We start from the raw sequence: 22,568 nt of genomic DNA on the forward strand, positions 1-22,568 counted from the left end.
GGGTCCACCTTGACGTCCATCTGCCGCCCGATGATGATCTATTCACGACTCATCCGAGAGCATTTTTCCGAAGATGCACTGGTCAGATGAAGTGCATTGTGAAGAGGGCAGGGATGACCCCTTTCACTGTACCACGTTGCTACGGTCGTGTATATAAAGAGCCGAAGCATCTGACGAAGAAGCACAAGTACCAACCCATCTGCATCCTAACCGCTTCATCGCCGGTGTCCGTGTGACAGAGAGATTATGTTCACTATCAAGGTAGGTGCTCAGTCAGTAAGACACGCGGCCGACAGTAGCCCGCGAGATCTGGCTTTCATCGGCGAGAGAGACGAGTCTCGGCGAGTTAACGTTGTTAGCACGGGCTGTGAGTTATCGTCGGTGTTAGGCGGTTCGTGGTCATTGATTTACGTTGGTCACCCGAAGAAAAATTTCGTGGTTTGCGTCGGACGGCCGTACTTAGCTTTGTCAGACTACATCGTTTCGGAGACCGTCGTCGACGGTCGACCACGGGATAGAGGATTGAGAAGCACCGGTAGGAAAATCTCCAGTTTTCTTTCCAAGTTTTTCCGACAGTTTCTCTTCCGCTAAACGCGTTTGCAACACTCCCGGATAGATAGGGATTCGCGAGATAATACGTGTCGATAGTTCACTCTTCGAAGTCCATATCTTGTCCCGGCTCAATCCGAGACATCCTGTTTGTAATTGTATTTCTGAGGCCAGAGACTTGCGAAATTGCTAACTTGCTCCGGGCCAATCTGAAACATCCTGTTTGCAACTGTTTTTCCAAGGCTAGAGATTTGTCTGCAATTGTATTTCTGAGGCTAAGAGTCTTGCGAAATCACAAATTGTTCTGACTCGGATCCTGTTTGTAAATATATTTCTGTGTCTAAAGATATGTCAAATTACTAACTTGTTCTGGCTCGGTTTGTGTGTATCGCCCTGTTTTGCAATCGTATTTCTAAAGTTAGAGACTTTTGACATTATTAACATGTTCTGACCCAGAGATGGGTCTTCTAAATGAGTAGATGGAAGACAAAATATTAAAAACATTTGAATTTGAAAGTATTATCGCACTATTTTCGGTCTATTAACAGTGAACGCGCCCCATCGCCGGTTTCCATTTTTCTATGTTAGAATTACTGAAATTACAAAGATACTTCTCTAGAAAATGATTGATTAAATTGTTGTATTCAAACGTATGTTATAATATAAATTTGCACAAGTCCTAAGTAAGAGCGATTTTGTAACTTTCATAAGATGAAACAAAGTCGCTTTTAGTGCGTTTTGTGTTACGCACATTAAGTAAAAGAATAAAGTTCTGCTTTGCTTTAGCTCGTTGCAATTGAGGTAGACAAATTTTACTTTGCATAAAAATCCGCAGCACAGTAATCATACTTTAAATTTAAAGTCTTCGAAATTTGAACATCAGATTTCATAGCTATTATCCATTTCTTCAAATTCATAATGTTCTTGGCATTACGTTTTCCATTTCTTATTATTATTTTTCAATTTTGGGATTGACTGCATTTTTTATTCAAATCTATATTGTAATGAAAATTACACAAATTCTAAATAAGTGCAATTTTGTGGTTATCATAAGATGAAAGAAGTCGCTTTCAACGCTCGGTGTCGACCATGTTAATATTCGCAATAGCAAAAATAAAAAAAAGTTCTGATTTGTTTTAGCTTGTTAAAACTGAGGTGAACGATTTAAACGTTGCATAAATATCCGCAGTAAAGTAGCCAATTTCTAAGTTCAAACATTTGTGAAATTACTAACTTGTCATAGAAAAATCTTCGAAATTTGATTTCATAGCTAAGTGTATTATTGCTTATGATTTGGATAATTCGTACGTAATATTGTTGGTACTGCGTTTCTCGTTCCACGTTCTTCTTTTACGATTTTAGGATATGGTCAAGACAGATCATATAACGATGCGCGTTTTTTCTGTGCCGTCGCGTACCACGAGGTCACATGACACATAAAAATTGCGATTTTCCGCGGCTTCGAAAACATCTAAATCTAATCGTGGCGCCAGATAAGACTAAACGATGCGTGCAAATGTAATGCCCGAACGCCGCGATTTATTCGTAATCATTCGTAATATCGTGTTTCGTTTCTCCTTTTTTCCACGCTCGTGTCATCGCACTGCGTGCGCGCGATAACGTTTCGCTATATGCTCGCAACATGGCGTTGTATTTGCCGAAATAGAATGAGCGAGATAAATGGGAAACATGAGTTTCTCGCGTCAACGGAATATTTTTTTTTTATCAGAGCACGCTGTGAAAAATCGTCGAAACTCGATGCGACCGGCGGAATATTGTTTTTAACGTTATTCGGAGACGGCTTGTTAATGCTGGAAAGCGATATTAATGTGACAAAGTTACGCGTGCCGATAATGACCCTCCTATATATATTGTACTGATCCGATATAATGTGTAACTGATTTACCTTCCTCTATCGTAATTTCCGCAAAAATCTTATCGCTCGTGGACTAAATTGTACCGCTTAATCAATGCGTAAACATAATTTAAGGCCTTTCCTCGACCACCTGTTTTTCGCAATAACTCCGTCGATTTTCCACGGTAGTTCGGTCTCGCTAAATGTTTTCATCCCGTTTTATGTGTTCTTCGATAGACTTTCGATATACTGTAGAATTTTGTTGTAATTTGTTGTGCTTAAATTATAAATATGTATCGCGCAATTGATTTGAAGCGTGAAACGAAAATGGATGGAAACTGAAAACGTTTAGAATTCGTTACACTATCTTGTTATAATTCAGAAATATTCATCTTAGATTAAAGTCTAATTCAAATCAAATTCAAATCTGAATCGAAAATGGAAGATAGTTCGCAAAGTTTAATATTTTCATTCGTATGTTATTATATTTTTATTTATTTACTTACTTGCATGTTACATACGTTCGATATTCCTTATTATTATAAAAAGAGCTGAGCAAAAATAATTATAAATTCAGTGATATCCTTTTCAGAGGTTTCTTGATCAAAATTACAAGGCAATTACCGATACGCATTGATCTCGACTGACATATTTTCTTCGTCATTTTATCCTCGGTTATTCTCACCTTGTTCGATGACATTTTGGATCTGAACATGCTCTCGGCCATGGAGCGTTTTGTCACTCGGCTTCGCTGTTTTCATGTTTGCTTGTCGACGCGCATCTCCGACCTTAAGCGCGCGAAGTACCATTTACTGGCGGAGCCGGCATCCTTTCGCCATAAGCGTGTAGCATTTATCTTACGCAGGATTGGCGTCAGGACGACTCTACGACCAGTCCATAGAATATCGTTATTACCGTTATGTCATTCGCCGGTTGGATTGGTATTGTGACATTTCCATTCAGCAGGTTCCATCGATCCCGAAACAGGAAATTCGTGCTTTCTCAAGATTCCCTCGAACGGAATCGCCGCGAGTCAAATTGTAGGGAACGAAATTCTTTTGAAAGAATCCGCGATGGGATCCTCATTGTTCTTTTCATGTTCGTATCTCCTCGAATCGATCCGCCGCCGCGGCGTTCCATGCGCAGGATTAAAAACGAGGCGTTCGAACGCGTTCATTAGCGATGCCGCGGCGATTGCATAAAATCGAAATTAACGGAATTCGAACGGGAGAACATAGTACGAGCGTGAAATTAAGAATGGAATTATCATAACAATTATGAAGAACGACGCGCGATTGCGCCACGGTACGTGTCGACACCTTTTTTTATGGAGGCAGGACAATTGCGAGGGAATAACACGCGACACCGACGAGGATCCCGAATACCTCCGTACGCACACACGAGCTTCGTTCTGGATTCCTATTGTCAGATTTTTCGCATCGTTCCTTTTGTTCTGCCATACCCAATATGTGCCTGTAATTATGATACTGACCTAAATCGATAATCCGTAGAAATTCAATACACCGTATATCTAGAATGCCAACGACTCGCATTATAATAATACCGCGCCAATATTTTTTTTACCGTGCTGAGAATTGATTTGCCGACGATGATACCGCGTATTACGTTTCGAACGTAAATTATTCGAAATGGAACATAGACGAGTTTTTTTTTCTTTGTTTATTTCCATGAGCATAGACATCAGGTAAATGAAAATATTGCCGAGTCGATTCTCTATTGAAATAAATAATAACCATTTTATTTCGTTCGAAGCACACGAGGTGTATAAAATGCAAATGTGTACGGCAAAGGATTTCCCAATACTCGCGAGGTTTTGAGCAATGTTATTATATAAGAGAAAAACATTGCCGATAGGAGTTGCAAGTTTACAGATTTTTATTGCAAGTTTGTGATTGAATGGTATGTCTGATTCGTAGTCATTGCGTAAGTGAAGCTTATGATTAGAGCGGCATGAAGTTATGGCACATTGGAGTGTTCACATTGGCTGCAAATATATTCATGAAAAAATATAATTGATGACTTTCCTCACGGAAGTTTTTAGTTTTACATTGCTGAAAAATGTGTACTTTGCATTTCGCTTGTCACTTTGTACTCTGAACATTTTACTGCACCGTAAATTCGTTGCCGTATCCTCTTCGTTCACGCAATCAGCAAAGAACATGATCTCAACAATAATTTTACCGAGAAGCATTTACTCACAAATTTCTATATTTCAATTCAATTCGTTCATTGTGTCTGGACAATTGAATTCGTTCAATTCAATTGTCCAGACAATTTAATTTCACAAAATAAAAAACAAATATTTCTGTTTTTATTTAATATATTTATATAAATGTGGGCACTATTTCATTTGTAATAGAACAGATCAATAAATTAACGCTAATGTGACATAAAAATTGAAGAATATCCTTTTTTAGTTACAATAAAATTAAGAAAAGAATTCTTAACGTAATTGATGTTATCGTGAACAAAATTCGCAAACTATTTAAACTGCTTATTTGATATTCTTTATTTTCGAATAATTCATTAGAAGTATAATGACACAAATTTAGATAGAACAAAAGGCAAGGGAATGTGTAACTATCATAATCATTTCTTTTTTGTCAGTTAGGAGAGATTTATACGGTTTCGAAACATTTAAATATGCGACTCGTCGTGTCCACTTAAGGGGTTAAAAGTCATTTCTGTTCCTCGAAATGCTTTAGCAATCCTTCTCGCTGCGATTTACGTCGGATTCGTACAAATTTTTCTGTCATCGCAGCTCGTAGAATTCGATATCTTTTTATCCAATCAAATTACGTATACAAGTACGCAATGGCACGTGTTTCTTGCCGAAGCCACCATGCGATTTTATCCGCATATAGTTTGATCGTAACGAACCGCCCAGTTGGCAACCGTAGAGCACAAAGTCCATTGGCAGTTGGTATACCCGCAAACAATTGTATACCGGCGCGTATTTTCTAAGGCAGCGCGTGGTCATCGCGTCGACCGACACGGGAAGACAAGCGTAGAAAATGATCGATTACCGCATCACCCCTCGCGATCGTTTGACATTATGAATGAAGACGCGTCTCCGCGCCTCTTTCATAACAGTCCGTCTTCTTGCTCGTCCCAAAGGACAAGTGGACCCGGCGTCATTACCAGAACTGTAATTTCTCCTTCATTTCGTGCAACACTTGTGAAATTTCGCGGCGCTTTGTCGTGTTGTAGGTCGGCGGGCGGTAATGACGGGTCCGCGATCAATTAGCATTTCAGCCGACAGTTCGTACAGGTCGCGCGATTCCCTTCGGCGATAGGGATTGCGCTCCGCAGAAGCGTGAAACGATCGGCCGCGTGCTCTTAACCGTGCCCGGGTATCATTCGCGGCTCGAACGGGAAAGAGAGATCGATGGGGAACGCGGGAAAGAGATGGAAAACGGTTACAAGTGTCAGCCGGAATCCTCCCGAGCTGTCGAACCTCTCTTTCCTCGTCCAACTTCTTCGTCCTAGCCGACGTCGTCGTTTGGCCTTCTGCACCTTCCATTGTCTGAACGGGTACACGACACGTAGGAAGTGATCGCTTGTTCCAGCTCGGTCATACGGTCAAGGAGAATCGAAATATCGATTACATTGTTACGGGAATGAAATCTTGTCCCGGATAAGGTTCTATTCACGTTCCACCGTTCCCCGTGATTGGCGGTCAGAAACACGTTGCATGAGGAACTATGCGGCTGGAATTTAATCCTATTTATAGAAGATAAGCCCTAAGCAGTTACCATTTGCGCGATCAGATTCTCAGCTAACCTTCCGAATCATTCGAACCAAAGTTTTCGATCGATCTGTAACGACTGCTGCACTTTGATCGTAAAAGCTGGAGATAATGTCGCTGAAGGTACTTAGCGTGCACGCGAGATAAAGAAGATCCGCTGGTGTTATTTGGAACACACACAGCGCGCGGTTAACTTCTATTCGTCCAAAAAAATATATCTTTCAAAACTCGTTCCTTAACCAGTTGGCTGTTTTTGACGAGTGTACTCGTCGCAACAGAAAACGTTACCATTTCTTCATAACGAGTACATATACCCGTACTATGATGTTCTTTATTAATTTATATATTTTATAAAAGCGTTGTATTTAAACAAAATATGAAGAAAACGAAACGTACACAGTATAATTACAGTATCGCACACGTACACGCTTTCCAATGAAGAAAACGAAACGATAACTTCGGCTTTGACCCGTTAACTTTGAAGCAGCACCTAAATTTCAGCTTCAAATCTATTCAGTTCGGTAGTATCGAGTTTCGGGAACCATTTCTTCGTTACAATTTCCCTTCGCAAGAGACTGTAGAAGCGTTCGTCACAGTGTCACATTTCGTAGACACAGTCAATGAAACCTCACTTTACCCCATTTTTGCTTTACTGGATGTCGGGAAGAAATGAAAGCGAGAAACATTTGCACAGAGCAAATAGAGCGACCTGTGCACTTTGACACAGCAGAAGTTGGTGTTCGAGTAACAACTTCGCCTGGAATAGACCCACAAAATGGGCGAGGTTTGAAGCCGCGTAATTATTTCTGTATCAGATTCGGTTGTTTTGTCGGTGGACTTTTCCAAAAGTGAGCACGTTTCCATGGATGGCGTAGCCGGCGAACAGCGACGAAAAGCGATCGGATCGGGCTGACATTTAGGGCGCGGATTTTTCGCGTGGCAGATTCACGGCTGATGGGGTTCTTGAATGAAATTACACGTTTCACGGACGTGCAGCGAAAAACGGGCACATTACGGCGTACCACTTTCGTTCCAGCATTACACTGTATTTCATAATGTCATTTGCAACTGATGTAACCGCGTCGTGCAGTTTCTAGGCACTATCATCTTCGTTTGCCCTTTGCAGACGTTCCACACAGCGCCACGCCACCGCGAGACGTTACTTTCACGAATTCTATGAATATTTGAACGAAAGGTTTTGCAAACGGCGTTAGGGGTCGGCATCCATTGTCCACGGGTTTCCCAGGCGCTACCTCTCTTTTCAGTCACGAAACAAAGAGCAAGTTGAAAACTCACGTTCCAATTAAACCTAATTGCCTCGGATACATGCCCCACGCCCAATGTTGAAGATCAACATTGATTCTATCGCGGCTGATTCCACCGAGCCGTTCGGCTGCGACTAGCAGGAGGCCTTGACGAATCGCTGCAACCTGCCGTTTCATTAAACGTTGCACTATGATTAAGATAATTGTGCACACGGAAGGTACGGTTTAACGCGGCCGACATTGTTGTGGATAGAATGCTTAAAGAGGATCGCCCGGCGATCTCCTGCTCGCCCGAAATTTTCACGCTTTAAACTTGAATCCTTCCGACGAGTGTTTTCAACGTCTCTTTCAGAAATACGAAGTCTTGTGTCATTTTCGAAAAATGTTTCGTCGATCTCAATCTTAATCGCCTTTTGTTACAATATTTTTGAAGACAACCGTTTGAGGGCACGACACTTTTACGGTTACCTGTGACTAATACTAATATTCGTTGAATCTTGTGATTGCAATCTCGGTCTTTCGTATGAAATTAGTATAGTAAATGTATCAGAAAAATCAGTAGTATTAGAGTGCGAAACAACGAAGTTTTCGCCCGCTTGAAGTTCTACATTTGATTTTAAAAGCTCGACTAGTAACACTATTTTCAAGCATCCGATAGCAACCGAGTCTTTCAAGAGATCATAAATTCTGTTCTTAGTTACTTTCCTCAGACTCTGTGTATAAATTGAAGATGACTAATCGTGCTTATTCAGACGACGAGATTAATATTCATTGTGTACGCGAACATGCAAACGATGATGCGAGGTGAAAACCATTCTACCTGTTGAATGGTGTAATAGCTCAAATCATTAGAATCGTGGAAAGCCTAATATCGTCAAGTTAGAAATTTACTAGAAATCGTGTTTTGCTATCTTATTTTCGTAGAGGAAATATTTCGTCGCAATGATCCGTTATCAACGTTTTGCCTTCGCTACCTTTTTTTACAAGAAATTCCACATCACACATGTTTCACTATGCGAGTATAATAAGTAGACTGCGGATATTTACGGAAATTAAAAATTGTCTTAATCGATCGAAAGAAACTTGAGTTAAATAAACATGTATTTCTGCTTTTAATAACGTCGATATATTAAGCAGAATATATATATATATATATAATTTTATGCGTTTATGATAAAATTGATTAGGAAAACCAGGAAAATATTAGAAGATAATAATATAATAATATATATATATATACGAGAACACTTATATTCTTCTAATATTTTCCTGGTTTTCCTAATCAATTTTATCATAAACGCATAAAATTCGCAGTCTAGTAATAACTTTTTCAACCGCACACGATAGGTCCTGATAAATCATTCGGTTTAGAAATACTTTTTATCTGTACAGTTTTAATTATTGTCGATTTATTCGCAATGGCTGCTGATTTCAACGAGAACCAGACACGTTAAAACTGGTTTTACTGGTTTCGTGGTAGCATCGCATTGAATGCGTTCTCCGTAAAATGTTTTCGGGTTAATTCAATTTCCGCTTCGATGTTTCTCTTCCTTAAGGCGTGCCTTAATATTCAGGAGACATTTCAATTCCCCTTTTTTAAATGTAAAATAACGTGGTTCCAGGTGTTGGTGGCGGTCGTACTCTGTACGACAGGATCATTAGCTGCACCTCAACGACCTTCCGGCGGCGCTGACAAAGATGCGGTGATCACATCCCAACAACTCGAAGTTAACTTCGATGGCAATTACGTCAATAAGTAAGCTGTTTTTTGTTCACTTTTCCCAGGTGGACTGAATTAGGCCAAAAAAAAGGGTCAAGGAGAAGCAAAAATGTCACTGTTACGCGACAAGCAAAGAATCGATTTTCATTAAACTCGTAACACATTGTTCTACGAAAAGGTCGGCTTGCAAACGTATTTTTTTCCGACAATAAAATCCGATGAGAATGCAGAAAAAAATCGGGGGCAACGTTACAAATGTTCGCCGGATATTTTCTTGGTCGACAAATCGCGGCGTATTGTGTTTATTCATCAGCAGCGCAGCAAGTTGTACGCAAAGTAATTACACAAGGTGAAAACAATAGACAGAAAATGATAGGTATCCGAGCCCAATGGCACCGGCTTATTCACGTGATTCACAATTCTCGCCCACTGCAATCTCTGTTCTGCATAAGTACATTGTTATTCGGAGGCTGAACCAATCGCTACTGTGTTCGAACGTTTATTGATGCTTCTCCTTTAATTACGTGGCCGTCCCTTTTTTGCATAGCGCGTGAAGAATCGATAATTAATACTTCCACATTGCCATTCAAATTTTCATGGCGAATTTCACAGAAAATTATGGTAATCTGCGACAGGCGAGATGACAGTTCTTATCCGACGCGTTATTGGGCGACGAAAACACGGGGCAAATTGAAAATTATACATTCTGTTAATAGTTCGCTACTAAATTTCGATGAAACTGAATCAAAATATAGGACAATAACAAAATTTCTTCATAAATCCTTCAAGAACAACTTACTTATGTCACTCGCCAGATATAGCGAAGCAAATGTATGCCTTCGGTTCAAATCTTCGAACAAAGTTTGATCTACCATGATCCTTGTATAATTTATAATATGAATAAAGTGTAATATAATCTACACGACATTCGTATATAATATGACTACGATATGAAGTCATAATACAAAATCAAATAATATAGAAAGCAGATGGTTCTTTTACTATACTTTCTCATTTTAGCCAGCACAGGAAGGGATAGGGCTAATTTAATTTTAATATCAGTTGTTACATTATCTGAAAGAGTACGCAACGGTTGATTCAGAACGAGTATAATCATTTGGTCGATCACTGTTCAGCTTCGAGACGAGCAATGGCATCAGTCACCAAGAATCGGGCCAGCCGAAGCAAGTAGACAACGAGACGCCGGTGGTCTCGCAGGGTTCGGATTCTTACACGGCGCCTGATGGTCAGCAAGTGAGCATCACGTACATAGCTGATGAGAATGGTTTCCAAGTGCAGGGTTCTCACATCCCCACGGCACCGCCAATACCGCCAGAGATCCAGAGGGCACTCGAATGGAACGCGGCTCACCCTGAGGAGGACGATGGCGGTCAGCCACGACCACCTGGCCGAGGTTCGTCTTTCTTACTAATCTAATCACTGTCCAACCCTTCTATACTCGCCATCGCCAACTTCTCACTCGGGGCACCGTTCCGCTAATGAGTTTCCTCGTATTTATATAACCGTGAAGTGCCTGGGGCATCCTTGCCTTGAAAAGGGTCAAGGCGCCTTTCTTTCTTTCGTACCTTCACTTTTTAAAGATCTAACGACTTCGAGTTGTAATCGAGACTAATTCTTACCTTTTGAATTGGCAAAGCTTCGCTAACGGATTCAGATAACTTTAGCTGTGGACAAAAATCTTTATTGCTGGAAATATCAAATCCCTCGTCATCGAATTCATAAAGTAAACTTCAAAACGGTATGATTTTTGCTGATACTATAAATTCGTACCTTTAGTTGAATTCTTTAAATTGACTCAATTTAGACATGTTTAAAGTGATTTCTTCCCCTGCGGCCTAACAAGTAGCCAATGTGGTTTAGGATTTAAGATGGATAATGTCATGTTAGCTAAATGTTTGTGTAAAAAGTGCGATGGTTAAAAACATTCTACATTTGTGTACAAAATGTAATATATCGAAGCAAGTTTGAAATTTAGTAATTTTCTGTTAGAGACAATACATTGTCACTCGTTTTGAATAGATTTGCATACGTCCAAATAAGTCTTCTAATTTCGATAAGAAAACCGAGGTACACTATAATCTTCTCTTAATGTAACTGCGCCGCTACAGTTACGTGATTGGATAGCTACGATTTTACGATCGTTTAATTGCCTCCGTTTTAATGGCACAGACGAAACGAATCGGTAGAAGGACACAGTAGAAGGCCTACAAAACGTAATCAGGAACTGAGAACACTGTTCTCCAGACAATACGAATGATTTCCATGAGCATATCCGAGATTTCCGGAGTTTCGTGCACGCTTTTCACGGAGAAATGTTTGTTTCGCAGGTTAAACATGCCACCTATACCTCAAACGTGACCTGATTTCGAGCCAGCTTGCCATGGACAGAACCGACCCCAAGCCTCCGAATGCAACCATAAAAATAAATATAGTGTGGTATATTAATCTAGGATTATACGTAACAAAAAAAAATATCACGGCGCGAGCCAGCCGCATATAATAACTATATACTTCTGAGATTCTTTATCTTACATGTATAGACGAAAGTAATGCGCACTGTTCGGCAGTTTACGACAGGATCGTGCTCATGCGCGCACGCTGCTTTCACACGTAAAACGCGAAAAAAAGACGACGCTATCGCAGCTCCGAGGACGCGTATCGAGCGTCGATAGTATATATATTATATTACGAATACTTTAACTTGTGATTTTTGTATATAAATAAAAAGCGTTTTGCCGAAGAAATCGCACTGTTCTTCCACGGAAACGTACCCGCAACCGTCCCCCCAATTCATCTAATTTACTTTCGAAAGTTACGTGTCGATTGACTAGAAATTCCGTTCGATCGTGATATATCCGAAACTTTATCAGGTTTCGGAGGATGCAAAAAAGAGTTATCACTACAGTGCGGATTTTATGCATTTACGATAACGAGCAGCTGCCAATCAAAGCAGTAGACAAATGAAAAGTATTTAACATTTTATTTACTGGAAGCCCATTAATAGAATTTTTAATAAATGAGATAATGGTATCCAAAGAACGTGTTACATTGTATTAATCCAAGTAATTTGTGGGATTATAAATGAAATTATTATCGCTTTTGAGCAATTTTTTAAAGAAATTTGAAAGAAAGAAGAACTGTCGATCTTTGATTTTAAAACGGTTGTTAGAAAATTGCCGTTAGATAAAGTGTTAAGAATGTCAATGTATCAATTTTAGTTTATTGAAACTATTGACCCTCCAACCGCGGGCAGCGTAGAAATCGCGTTTTAAATATTTTGCACAAAAACCAAATTTAAAAAATTTAAAATTTTTTTAAATTCTTTTATTCTTTCGTTCGTTTCTCTTTTTATATTCGTTTTGATCTAATTCTTAGACCGCATATGTGTAACAAGTGAAACTAATCTAGTTCGATTTTTCTGCAATTGATGTAAGCAATTCTTATTTTGTAGAAAGATCCACGGTCTAGCAATTACTATGATAAATCTTGACTTTCCGATTTTGAATTTATACACTAGGCGTTAAATATATGCAACATCTTTGTATGTTTCAACCTTAATATTTTTAAGAAGCGGACAAATGTAACAAATTCCATATTAATATGTTTATTAATTTGCAAAACCATTGTCGGAATATTCACAGCATAAACGCTTTGTAAAAGATGCTTTCCAACTAGTACTCATTTGAAGATTAACCGTTGATTCTGCAGTGTGTCCTTGATCGGTATAGTATACGATACTGAGCACAACGTACGTAAAGGAATTTGATCGGATTTGCATAAAGCTAAAGACATTCCTTATCCTCGTAGATAAAGGAATTTAGGTCTACGCATATTTTGTAGCAGAAACAGAGATACGATACTTAATGCTTCAAGGAATTGCATTTGCAAAATTAACTTTTATCTCCCACGATTGAATTTTTAGTTTGTTGAAGTTAAACGACAACAGATGTACGTTGAACTTTCTGTTGAAATCTCTTCAGTAGCTTTGGCGCATCCTCGGAATAAATATCAAAGGATTTATCTGTATGTGTAGCTACATGTATCTTTTTTATTGTGATTATTAAGTGAACAAGGAATTGGGTCAAATGAAAGCTGCAGGAGTGATTCATGAAATAATTAATCTCTCCAAGTCCTCTCCATCTAACTCTCTTCCGTGAGACTTCCTTTGAAACTTACACTATTTACATTTCCATAGCGATAAAATTTCCCGAATATTCATGCGACTCTATGTTTCATAATTTTCGGAAGCTCACAAAGGAAAGACGTAGTACAAAATAACTTGCAATACGATCTGTTTGATGTATTCATCTTTGACAATGATCAGAACTGGAAATAAAAGCTTGCAATTGTGGCGCTCTGCTTTCGCGTGACTGAACAATTTATATAATAATATGCGGACAAATTGTTCCACTTTTAGATGCATACATATTGGCTAAGACTGTGTGTCGAGACTATTATTCACTTCAACGAGCCTTTAAATCAGATTCTAACATGTATTTTATGGAATTCAAAGTATAATCGGTGCCAAATGCACATGGCGGAGTGCATGTAGTATAATATTAACACGCGAGATGCAATCTCAACATTCAACATTGCAAGCAAACAAGTAAATCCTTTCTCAAGGCAAGCATATTGATTTTCTTAAATAATACGTCCATACTGTTTTCTTAGCTCGATATAGTAGCGTCTCTTTTTATTTATTCTTGATATATAAAATGCTTAACAGAGGATCAGAAAGCGAGACTATGTTTGAAGACCAAAGGAAAATTATTTCATACTTAAAAAAAATGTGGATAAGACCTGTTCGTTTATTTCCAAAAGACTATTTTGAATTTAATATCTACGTTGTACTGCTGAAAATAATAATTTTTAAAGCACTAATTATATAAATAAAATAAAATTTATTTTACGTTGATTGCATTCACATAAGTCGAAATGATGGTAAAACTATTTTCAGTTGCGGAGTGATAAATTTTTTTTTATTTATTATACATGTGTATACTTCTCTTCTCTTGTGTGTGTGTGTGTGTGTGTGTGTGTGTGTGTGTGCCTACATGTACCTACAATTTCTTAACTAGTTATCTTTTGTTTCCCTAATCACTTTTCCTTTGCTTCATTCTTACCTGTTTGCTATTTTAAAAAACAAAAGAATTAGATTTCATAAAATTGCATTTTGTTCTTTCAATTTTCATCTATATATTGAATTTTATTCCTACACTACTAATGTCATTATTAGTAGTTGAAATACGAATCGAAATTTTGTTCAGGAAACAGAATCCTTATTAAATGGAAAATAATTTTGCATTACTGTTGAAACTAATGGTAATAATTTTTAAAAATATTCTTCGTGGAAGAAATAACATATTTTTAATATTTATTAACTAATGAGATCGAGGCAAATTTAACTTATGATTATAGAAAATACTAATCCTTTAATTGCATATACTCATTGTAGAAAACCGCGTGTTCCTCACAATAGCTTCTATGCATACTTTGGAACTCTCTTTATTATTATTATAAAATCATTTATATATCAAAACATAAAGTAAAATAATGTATGTACCAAGATATAAAACAAAATAAAAAATATATGTACCAAAATATAAAATAAAATAGTATAAAAATGTGATACTTTTATTGTTTTACATTAATATAAATAAAATAATGTACATAACGTTATAATAGAACGTGTTTTCATATATTAAAATCCTGTAAAACATGTTAAAGACTAGTTTACACCTGTTTTGAACAGTCTGCACGCCTGCGTGTGACAGTTGACTGAAGTTTAAATAGCGCGTCCCGGAAATGGAATCTTCAATTTTTCACTGTTCGAAGAGAAAGCAGCACTTGCAAAATGGTAAACCTTTCCGACTCAAATTTTGTATATTTAGATTTCTATTTTTCTCCAGCAGTAAAAATTCATTTGAACAATGTATATTTAAATACTTTAAAAAGCTATTATGTATTTTACTGCCATAAAACCAGCACGACAATTCTGTGGCTGTAAGGAATATCACTGATGTCACAATTTCAAAAAGATTCGGTTTATTAATTAATTGAACTTCCGTATTTTTCAGAAAAGAAATCATGAAAACCAATTCGGTGGGTTCAGAAAGATATCACAATTGAAAACGTGAATTAGTGACAGAATTAATGACACGAATTAATTAAAATAATAGAGAATAGTAGATCAAGAAGTATTCATAATTGTTCGCGACACTGTGAACGAAGATCAAAGCATTTTTTAACAACGAAGCTCGTAACGTTTTAGCTATAATTAACTGGCAGAGAAATGAGTACAGATTTTGCATACCTATAGTTCAAGTATGTACACAGCCGAGACATGTTTAATTGCCATTGACCCATCATTATATTACACACTTGCAAGATGATGCACCGTTTTTGAAGTGCCCTTCACTACCGTTCCTAACTACCGATAAAGTGTGTCGCGAAATAAAGAGATGACTGATGGTTACTTGTTGCAACGAAAGAACTTGGGGAACACTGTGTCATGTATAATACCTTATACGACGGCGTGCATATGCAAAAGTCCCTAATTCCGTTCCTGTTCACTATGCTTCCCCTGACAGGTCATTTTTCAGATGCTACTCTAACGTGAGAAAAGGTCACTTCGGGCCATAAAATTAATCATTTTCGCTTATTGTTACTTCCATCTGCGAAATACTTATTACGTTTCTTAAGCAACTTTGCAGTTGACATGTCTCATATGTGATCCGAAGTTATGCAATTTGTAAACAACATTTCTTACATTTGCCTTTTAAATGATTTGACAAGTTGAATGCCGCGTCGCACAGTCATCGATTTTCTTAGGAAATGGGATTAAAATTAAATAAAAATTTGTCTTGTAAGTGGAAAACTGTTATGCAGTTTGATTTATTATTGTCTAATACATATATATATATATATATATATATATATATATATATATATATATATATTTTAATATATGTATTTACTAATAACAGACAAAATTGAAATGCTTGAAAATTATTTAAATTTTGATAATCATGTTTCTCTGCTATCAAAATGAGCGCGCTCCTAATTGTTCCAAAACTGAAAATGTGTTTTCAAAATATCATAATAATAAAAAAGTTAGATAACAAATGAAATTCGTGATATAATGTGGTATTTATTACTGCAACTGTAAAGTCTAAGAATAGCTGCGAAAGCCATAAACAGTGTTATATCTTCATGGATTTAGCAATAAAAAAGAAAGTAGAAGACAATAATGACGTTATGTCATTACTTGACAGAAATGATACATGCATTTACAAAGATGTTTCATTCATATTCTCTCTCAATAAGCAAATTTCCAAATCATAATAATTTTTATTCCATTCTTACAAGTAAAATTTCACTTTCTAGTTTCGATTTTATTAATTAAATGATTTCGATATTGTGGAAATATTTTTGGGATTAATATTCGGCGCTCGACGTGTTAATAAAGTCATTATGAACACAACATGAGGTGAATCGTTCGAATTCAACATTACAGCAACGAATCGTTTTTTCAGTGGTCGACAAGAAAAAGGAGAATAAAAATTGCGTGCAACTCAATCCACGAAACGTGTAATTTCGTTAATGAGGTGTCACTCATATTCCTTACGTACCGTCCGTGTAATGCGATGTTTAGCACAATTTCTTTCAACAAAACGTCTCTGAGCTAATACGCTCGTTTGACTAGTAATTGGTTATTATTTAAACTCGAGTGTATATTTACAGTGCAGGATAATTGACGACGTAGGTGCGGATTGATTGCAGGTTGCTCGTCCCGCAACCTGGCCGGAAAGGTTCCCTTGAATACGTGATACCGGTCATACGAAGGCTGAACCGGTATCACCGAGTGACATTTGACGGAAAATGTCGGTGATAGCGAAGAGTACTTCTAACTATAAAAGGTGGGAGCAGTAGGCGTATGGTCGTCAGTACGATTTTGCACGCGATATCTGGAAAATCTAAACCCGAGGTACATGTGAACCGGCAGCATCTAACAGAATTCAAATTTTGTCGTGGGGTCAGAATACCTTGAACATTCGCACATAGAATTTTTCGATTACCTTGAACATCTTTGTGATCGGTGTCGTTAACGTTACTTTTTATTAAGTTGTGAGCAGCTTACAATATTATTGTAGAATTCATTGAAGTTGTCAATTAAACAGAATATTCTTTTCGAAAAAGATATTATAATGCTGTTAGAAAAATAATATAGTTGTGTGCAATTTGCGACAAAAACATTTAGTATAAAGTGGAAGATGTAATTTTCACACAATGTTTTAATTACCTTGAACATCTTTGTGATCGGTGTCGTTAACGTTACTTTTTATTAAGTTGTGAGCAGCTTACAATATTATTGTAGAATTCATTGAAGTTGTCAATTAAACAGAATATTCTTCACGAAAAAGATATTATAATGCTGTTATAAAAATAATATAGTTGTGTGCAATTTGCGACAAAAGCATTTAGTATAAAGTGGAAGATGTAATTTTCACACAATGTTTTAATTACCTTGAACATCTTTGTGATCGGTGTCGTTAACGTTACTTTTTATTAAGTTGTGAGCAGCTTACAATATTATTGTAGAATTCATTGAAGTTGTCAATTAAACAGAATATATTCTTTTCGAAAAAGATATTATAATGCTGTTATAAAAATAATATAGTTGTGTGCAATTTGCGACAAAAGCATTTAGTATAAAGTGGAAGATGTAATTTTCACACAATGTTTTAATTACCTTGAACATTCTTGTGATTGGTGTCGTTAACGTTACTTTTTATTAAGTTGTGAGCAGCTCTTACAATATTAGAGTAGAATTCGTCGAAGCTGTCAATTAATCAGAATATTCTTTACGAAAAAGATATTATAATGCTGTTATAAAAATTACATAGTTACGTGCAATTTGGGACAAAAGCATTTAGTATAAAGTGGAAGATGTAATTTTCACACAGAATGTTTTAATTATCTTGAACATTCTTGTGATTGGTGTCGTTGACGTTCTTTTTTTATTAAGTAGTGAACAGCTTACAATATTACAGTAGAATTCATTGAAGCTGTCAATTAAACAGAATATTCTTTACGAAAAAGATATTATAATGCTGTTAGAAAAATTATATAGTTACGTGCAATTTGGGACAAAAGCGATTAGCATAAAGTGGAAAATGTAATTTTGAGGTTATTGACTTTAGTTGAACGTGTGCACTTAAACATTTTTCGTAATTTATAAAGCTAATTGTAAACACTTGATTGTTCACCAATGAGTGGATCTTAACATAAAGAATTCATTGTTTCTTAAATTACATAGTTTCATCTTTGTCAGCGATGACTGGTGTACATCGTTAAAAGATAATCTAACAATTTCAAGTGTTTCAAGCTGAACAAAGAAAAAGGATCGTTCATTTTTACTTCTTCACACTCTATCATTCTCGTGAAACGTCTTCTTATTAGGTCACCCATTTTCAATTTTTAAAACTGTCCAATTTTCAATGCCTTCATGATTGTGTTATAGTGTGATACATTTTTAAAAAATTTGAGATTGCAAATAACACTTAATTGATCGAGTGAAAGTGTGAAACGAAAACTGAAGGGGAACTACAGGACGATGTTTTGTGCAACCATTTTCGAATGAATAATTTGTATAATTTTAGTAGTTGATATATTTACATAATTTTCTAAGTGAATTTTGTTTATTGCAATTATTGACTTCATAATATAGATTTTTCATAATTGATTTTAATTTCATATAATTACAATACGACTGCACCGTTACAGTAATTTTACGTAACCAAATATAGTCTATACAATTTTAATATTTAAAGTGCTACCGATGTTTAGATAAAATTTGAAAAATCTGATAATTTTTGTAAACTTTTAAAGATAAGCACTGGATAATAAAACAAACAAGATGATAAATTGACTGAATTTATGATGTAAAATTACTGTAAATAAAAAGAGAGTCTAATTGTACAAAATATGAAAGGAGAGTTAATATACTAAATAATCAAATAAAATATTATACTGTTTATTATTATAATCGTTGAACGACTAGAATGGAAGGAAGGTTCTAACTGGAAAGTATATGCAGAATCCAAGTATAAACTGTTAAGGTTACCACTCTAAGGAACGTAAAGAATATAAAATCATAATTTTATTGCGTTACTTGAGCGAATATACAGTAAAATCTCGGTCATATAATACTAGAAAATTCAGCAGGAATAAAAAATGCGAACATATAATGTGAAAACGTGTTTAAAAAATATTCCACGGTTCATTCATGTTTTAGCACTAAACCCACCGAACAGTCACTGACGTGTTTTGCTCTTTATAGAACAAAAGAGTGACTGTAAGTAGATTCATATTCATAAGATTCATATTCACATTAGAATTCTTATGAATGACAAGATTGAATCTGCTTACAGTCGGTCACGAAAATATTCGGACACATTTAATACGAAAAAAATCTTGAAACATTGGATCAAATGACTTGAATTTTTTTTAATGTTAGAATTTATAAAACCAAACAAATTTTTGTAAAGATTAAAATTGGCTGAAATGGCGAAAGAAATAGAAAAAATTCATATGGTTTTAACTTTTTTATTCGAGTGAATAATTACACTTTAAACATTGCATTTTCTTCGAAAATTTAAATCAAAATCGGTTAACGTTATTATAGCTAACAAACAATTGAAGATAGTGAAAATAGCGGGTATTCATTACTTCGAGCCAAAAACTGTGGAGTGTCTGGTGATTTTTACACCTTTCAATGTATCTAGCTCATAAAAACGTTAACCGATTTCGACGATATTTTCAGCATGCATTTAAGTTACCGAAATCTACAAAATTCAATGTCTACGGTTTAATTATTCGCTCAAACAGAAAAGTTAAAAAATATGAATGTTACCAACCAAGCTTAATATTTGCAAAAAAGGGTTTCGACGATTCATAGTAAATTACATTTCAAAAGAATTGGAGTCATTTATATTTAATATAAATATGTGTAACTTAATTTAAAATAAAATATGTGTAACCGGTCATTTTGACGAGGCAGGTTTAGTGTTGAACAGAACCCATTAAAAGGCTGCATAACTTTTTCTATCCCTGAAATTCGGATAATCGAGATTATATTATATTGCTCTGACATAAGGAACTTTTTTCAGGGTAACTTCTCGTGTTCACGTCATGTACGCTCGTACGATATTCCTTTTGAACGCGATGTGTATGGCGTTAGCCGCGGACAAGCCGATTCCCATCATCAGTCAAAGCCAAGACATCAGCCCGGACGGCAGTTTCTCGACGAAATGGGAGACCGGGAATGGGATCTCCGTTCAAGAGGAAGGTATCTTAAAAAATGCTGGCCAGAAGGACGCAGAGGCCGAAGAGGTCCGTGGCTCGGCCTCGTGGACCGCGCCAGACGGCACCAAAATTAACCTCGGTTGGCTGGCCAACGAAAATGGAGCCACTTTCGATGGTGCGCATTTACCAACGCCACCACCGCCACAGCCGATACCACCGCAAATCCAACGCGCCCTCGACTGGATAGCCGCCCACCCCGACAAAGACGCGAAGAATAGATTGTAATTTTGCATGACGTTCCATTTCGGCGAGATAACATTTTACGAACGTATCCGGCGCGAGATCGCGTCCTCTTCTCAAAACGGTCCGGGAGGCTGAGCCTTTAACGCTGCCTTCGCAGGAACGCACATTTCAGAATTGTTTGCACCGCGTGTCCCGGAAAACTCATCTTTCCGCTCTGACTGAAATCGTTATTGTAAGCAATGCTTGCTTCCCCGACGCTCCCAGTTTTTGTTATTCTGTCATAAGTAGACTGCGGATTTTTATGCGAAATAAAATTTGCCTGCATGGATTTCTCGATACTGGAGCTACGTAGACGTTTCATAACTTTAACGAGCTCAAAATAAGATAACGGTTGTTTCAAATTCTTTAAATGTTTCTATAATCATTCTTTAAACCGTCTCGCATTTGATCTACACCGTTTTGTAGTCAAATTCGCAGTCCAGTCGTAAGTGTTCCACATTTAGGGTTAACTTGTCATGTGAGAGTGGAATAAATTCTTTAACTATATTAAATGTGTTCTTTATTGATCTTGCGGTATACAGCGGCTTCGAAAATCGTACACTTTTACGTTTTTTGACACATTCAATTATTCTGAACTGTTATGATTTCGTAGAAACGAATACAATGATAAGCTGGAGAAAAGTTTCCTTCAAAATGTTTACAAAATTCATGGAGTAATAAAATGATTCCTTATTTATTTATTTCGAAACGTTGAATGCGTCAATCGGAAAATATTTTGTTCACAAAACTACGATATTTTTATAAAAGCATTTAATTAGGACAACAGAATTATGCCGTTAATGGATTACTAGATTGCGGATATTTATGGAATATAAAAATGTTTTGCGTCAATTGCAAGAAAAAAGGAGTTACATCAAGATGAATTTCTTCTTTTCGCAATTTTCATGAGTGGAAAATAGCGCAACAATATTATTAAATTGTAATACAACGTCTTCAGAGTTCCATATTTCATGTAGTCATTTATATCATAAATGCATAAAGTCTACAGTCTAATTATTACAGTACTGTATCTCGGAAATTATGGTTACAAGCTGAGAATTTTAAGTAAATTTGTCTACTTCACTTTCGTTCGGAAAAGTTACTTTCGAATTTTTTTCTGTAACAGCATTTATGGAAAACATACATGTAGATATGTACATACAGATATGTACAGCAGATCACTTTCTAGTACATTTTCGTCAATGTAAAATTAGCTTTCGATAAAACTGTGTTTATATGAAAAATTTCGTAACTGAATACTGTCCGCTTGCATTTATGACATCGGCCACTGAGCAACGACCATAACTTGAAGAGGTTCGAACTCGATGACGCCCACGGAGACCAAAATGCAAAACGACCACCCACTAACAAAAATAAAATTTCTTTAAACTCGATAACTGCTCCACGATTCGTGGAGCATAACATTGTTTAGATCCTGTATCAACAATCCGTTGGTCGCCGAGTGACCTATTTGATAATTTAACAATTATATTTGTTTTCATAATAACCAGAATTATAATTTTGATTTTTTATGTTTAAAGTTCCAAAGCATATTGCAACTATTTTCTCAATATAATTTATATCTTATTGTTCACTAAATGAATGTTTTAAAATATAAATACCACTGACCCAAGTGACCCATCGAGCGACACACTTGATAATTCGACAATTATATTTATTTGTATAATAACCAGAATTATAATTTTGATTTTTTATGTTTAAAGTTCCAAAGCATATTGCAACTATTTTCTCAATAAAATTTATATCTTATTGTTCACTAAATGAATGTTTTAAAATATA

The 22,568-nt window shown here is 36.3% G+C and overlaps 2 protein-coding genes across 2 annotated transcripts; both read left to right on the plus strand.

The window, feature by feature from the left end:
- The first annotated feature begins 103 nt into the window (after positions 1-103).
- CPR14 (cuticular protein 14) lies at positions 104-11,923 on the plus strand. The gene is made up of 4 exons (XM_033483516.2): positions 104-261; positions 9,061-9,194; positions 10,295-10,572; positions 11,507-11,923. The coding sequence occupies exons 1-4, from the start codon at positions 247-249 to the stop codon at positions 11,509-11,511; spliced, it is 432 nt and encodes a 143-aa protein (XP_033339407.1). The 5' UTR covers positions 104-246; the 3' UTR covers positions 11,512-11,923.
- A 5,110-nt stretch (positions 11,924-17,033) lies between these two features.
- LOC117227956 (endocuticle structural glycoprotein SgAbd-8) lies at positions 17,034-21,280 on the plus strand. The gene is made up of 2 exons (XM_033483518.2): positions 17,034-17,166; positions 20,351-21,280. Exon 2 carries the CDS (start codon positions 20,373-20,375, stop codon positions 20,769-20,771), a length of 399 nt encoding a protein of 132 aa, XP_033339409.1. The 5' UTR covers positions 17,034-17,166; positions 20,351-20,372; the 3' UTR covers positions 20,772-21,280.
- Positions 21,281-22,568: the final 1,288 nt, after the last annotated feature.

The sequence above is a fragment of the Megalopta genalis genome, chromosome 17 (genome assembly GCF_051020955.1).
Source record: "Megalopta genalis isolate 19385.01 chromosome 17, iyMegGena1_principal, whole genome shotgun sequence".
Lineage (NCBI taxonomy): Eukaryota > Metazoa > Arthropoda > Insecta > Hymenoptera > Halictidae > Megalopta > Megalopta genalis.

Bases quoted from the DNA above. Each gene is read 5' to 3' on its own strand.
- CPR14 (XM_033483516.2), top strand. The intron at 9,195-10,294 runs GTAAGCTGTTTT...ATCACTGTTCAG, and splicing joins GATGGCAATTACGTCAATAA to CTTCGAGACGAGCAATGGCA.
- LOC117227956 (XM_033483518.2), top strand. From the start codon at position 20,373: ATGTACGCTCGTACGATATTCCTTTTGAACGCGATGTGTATGGCGTTA.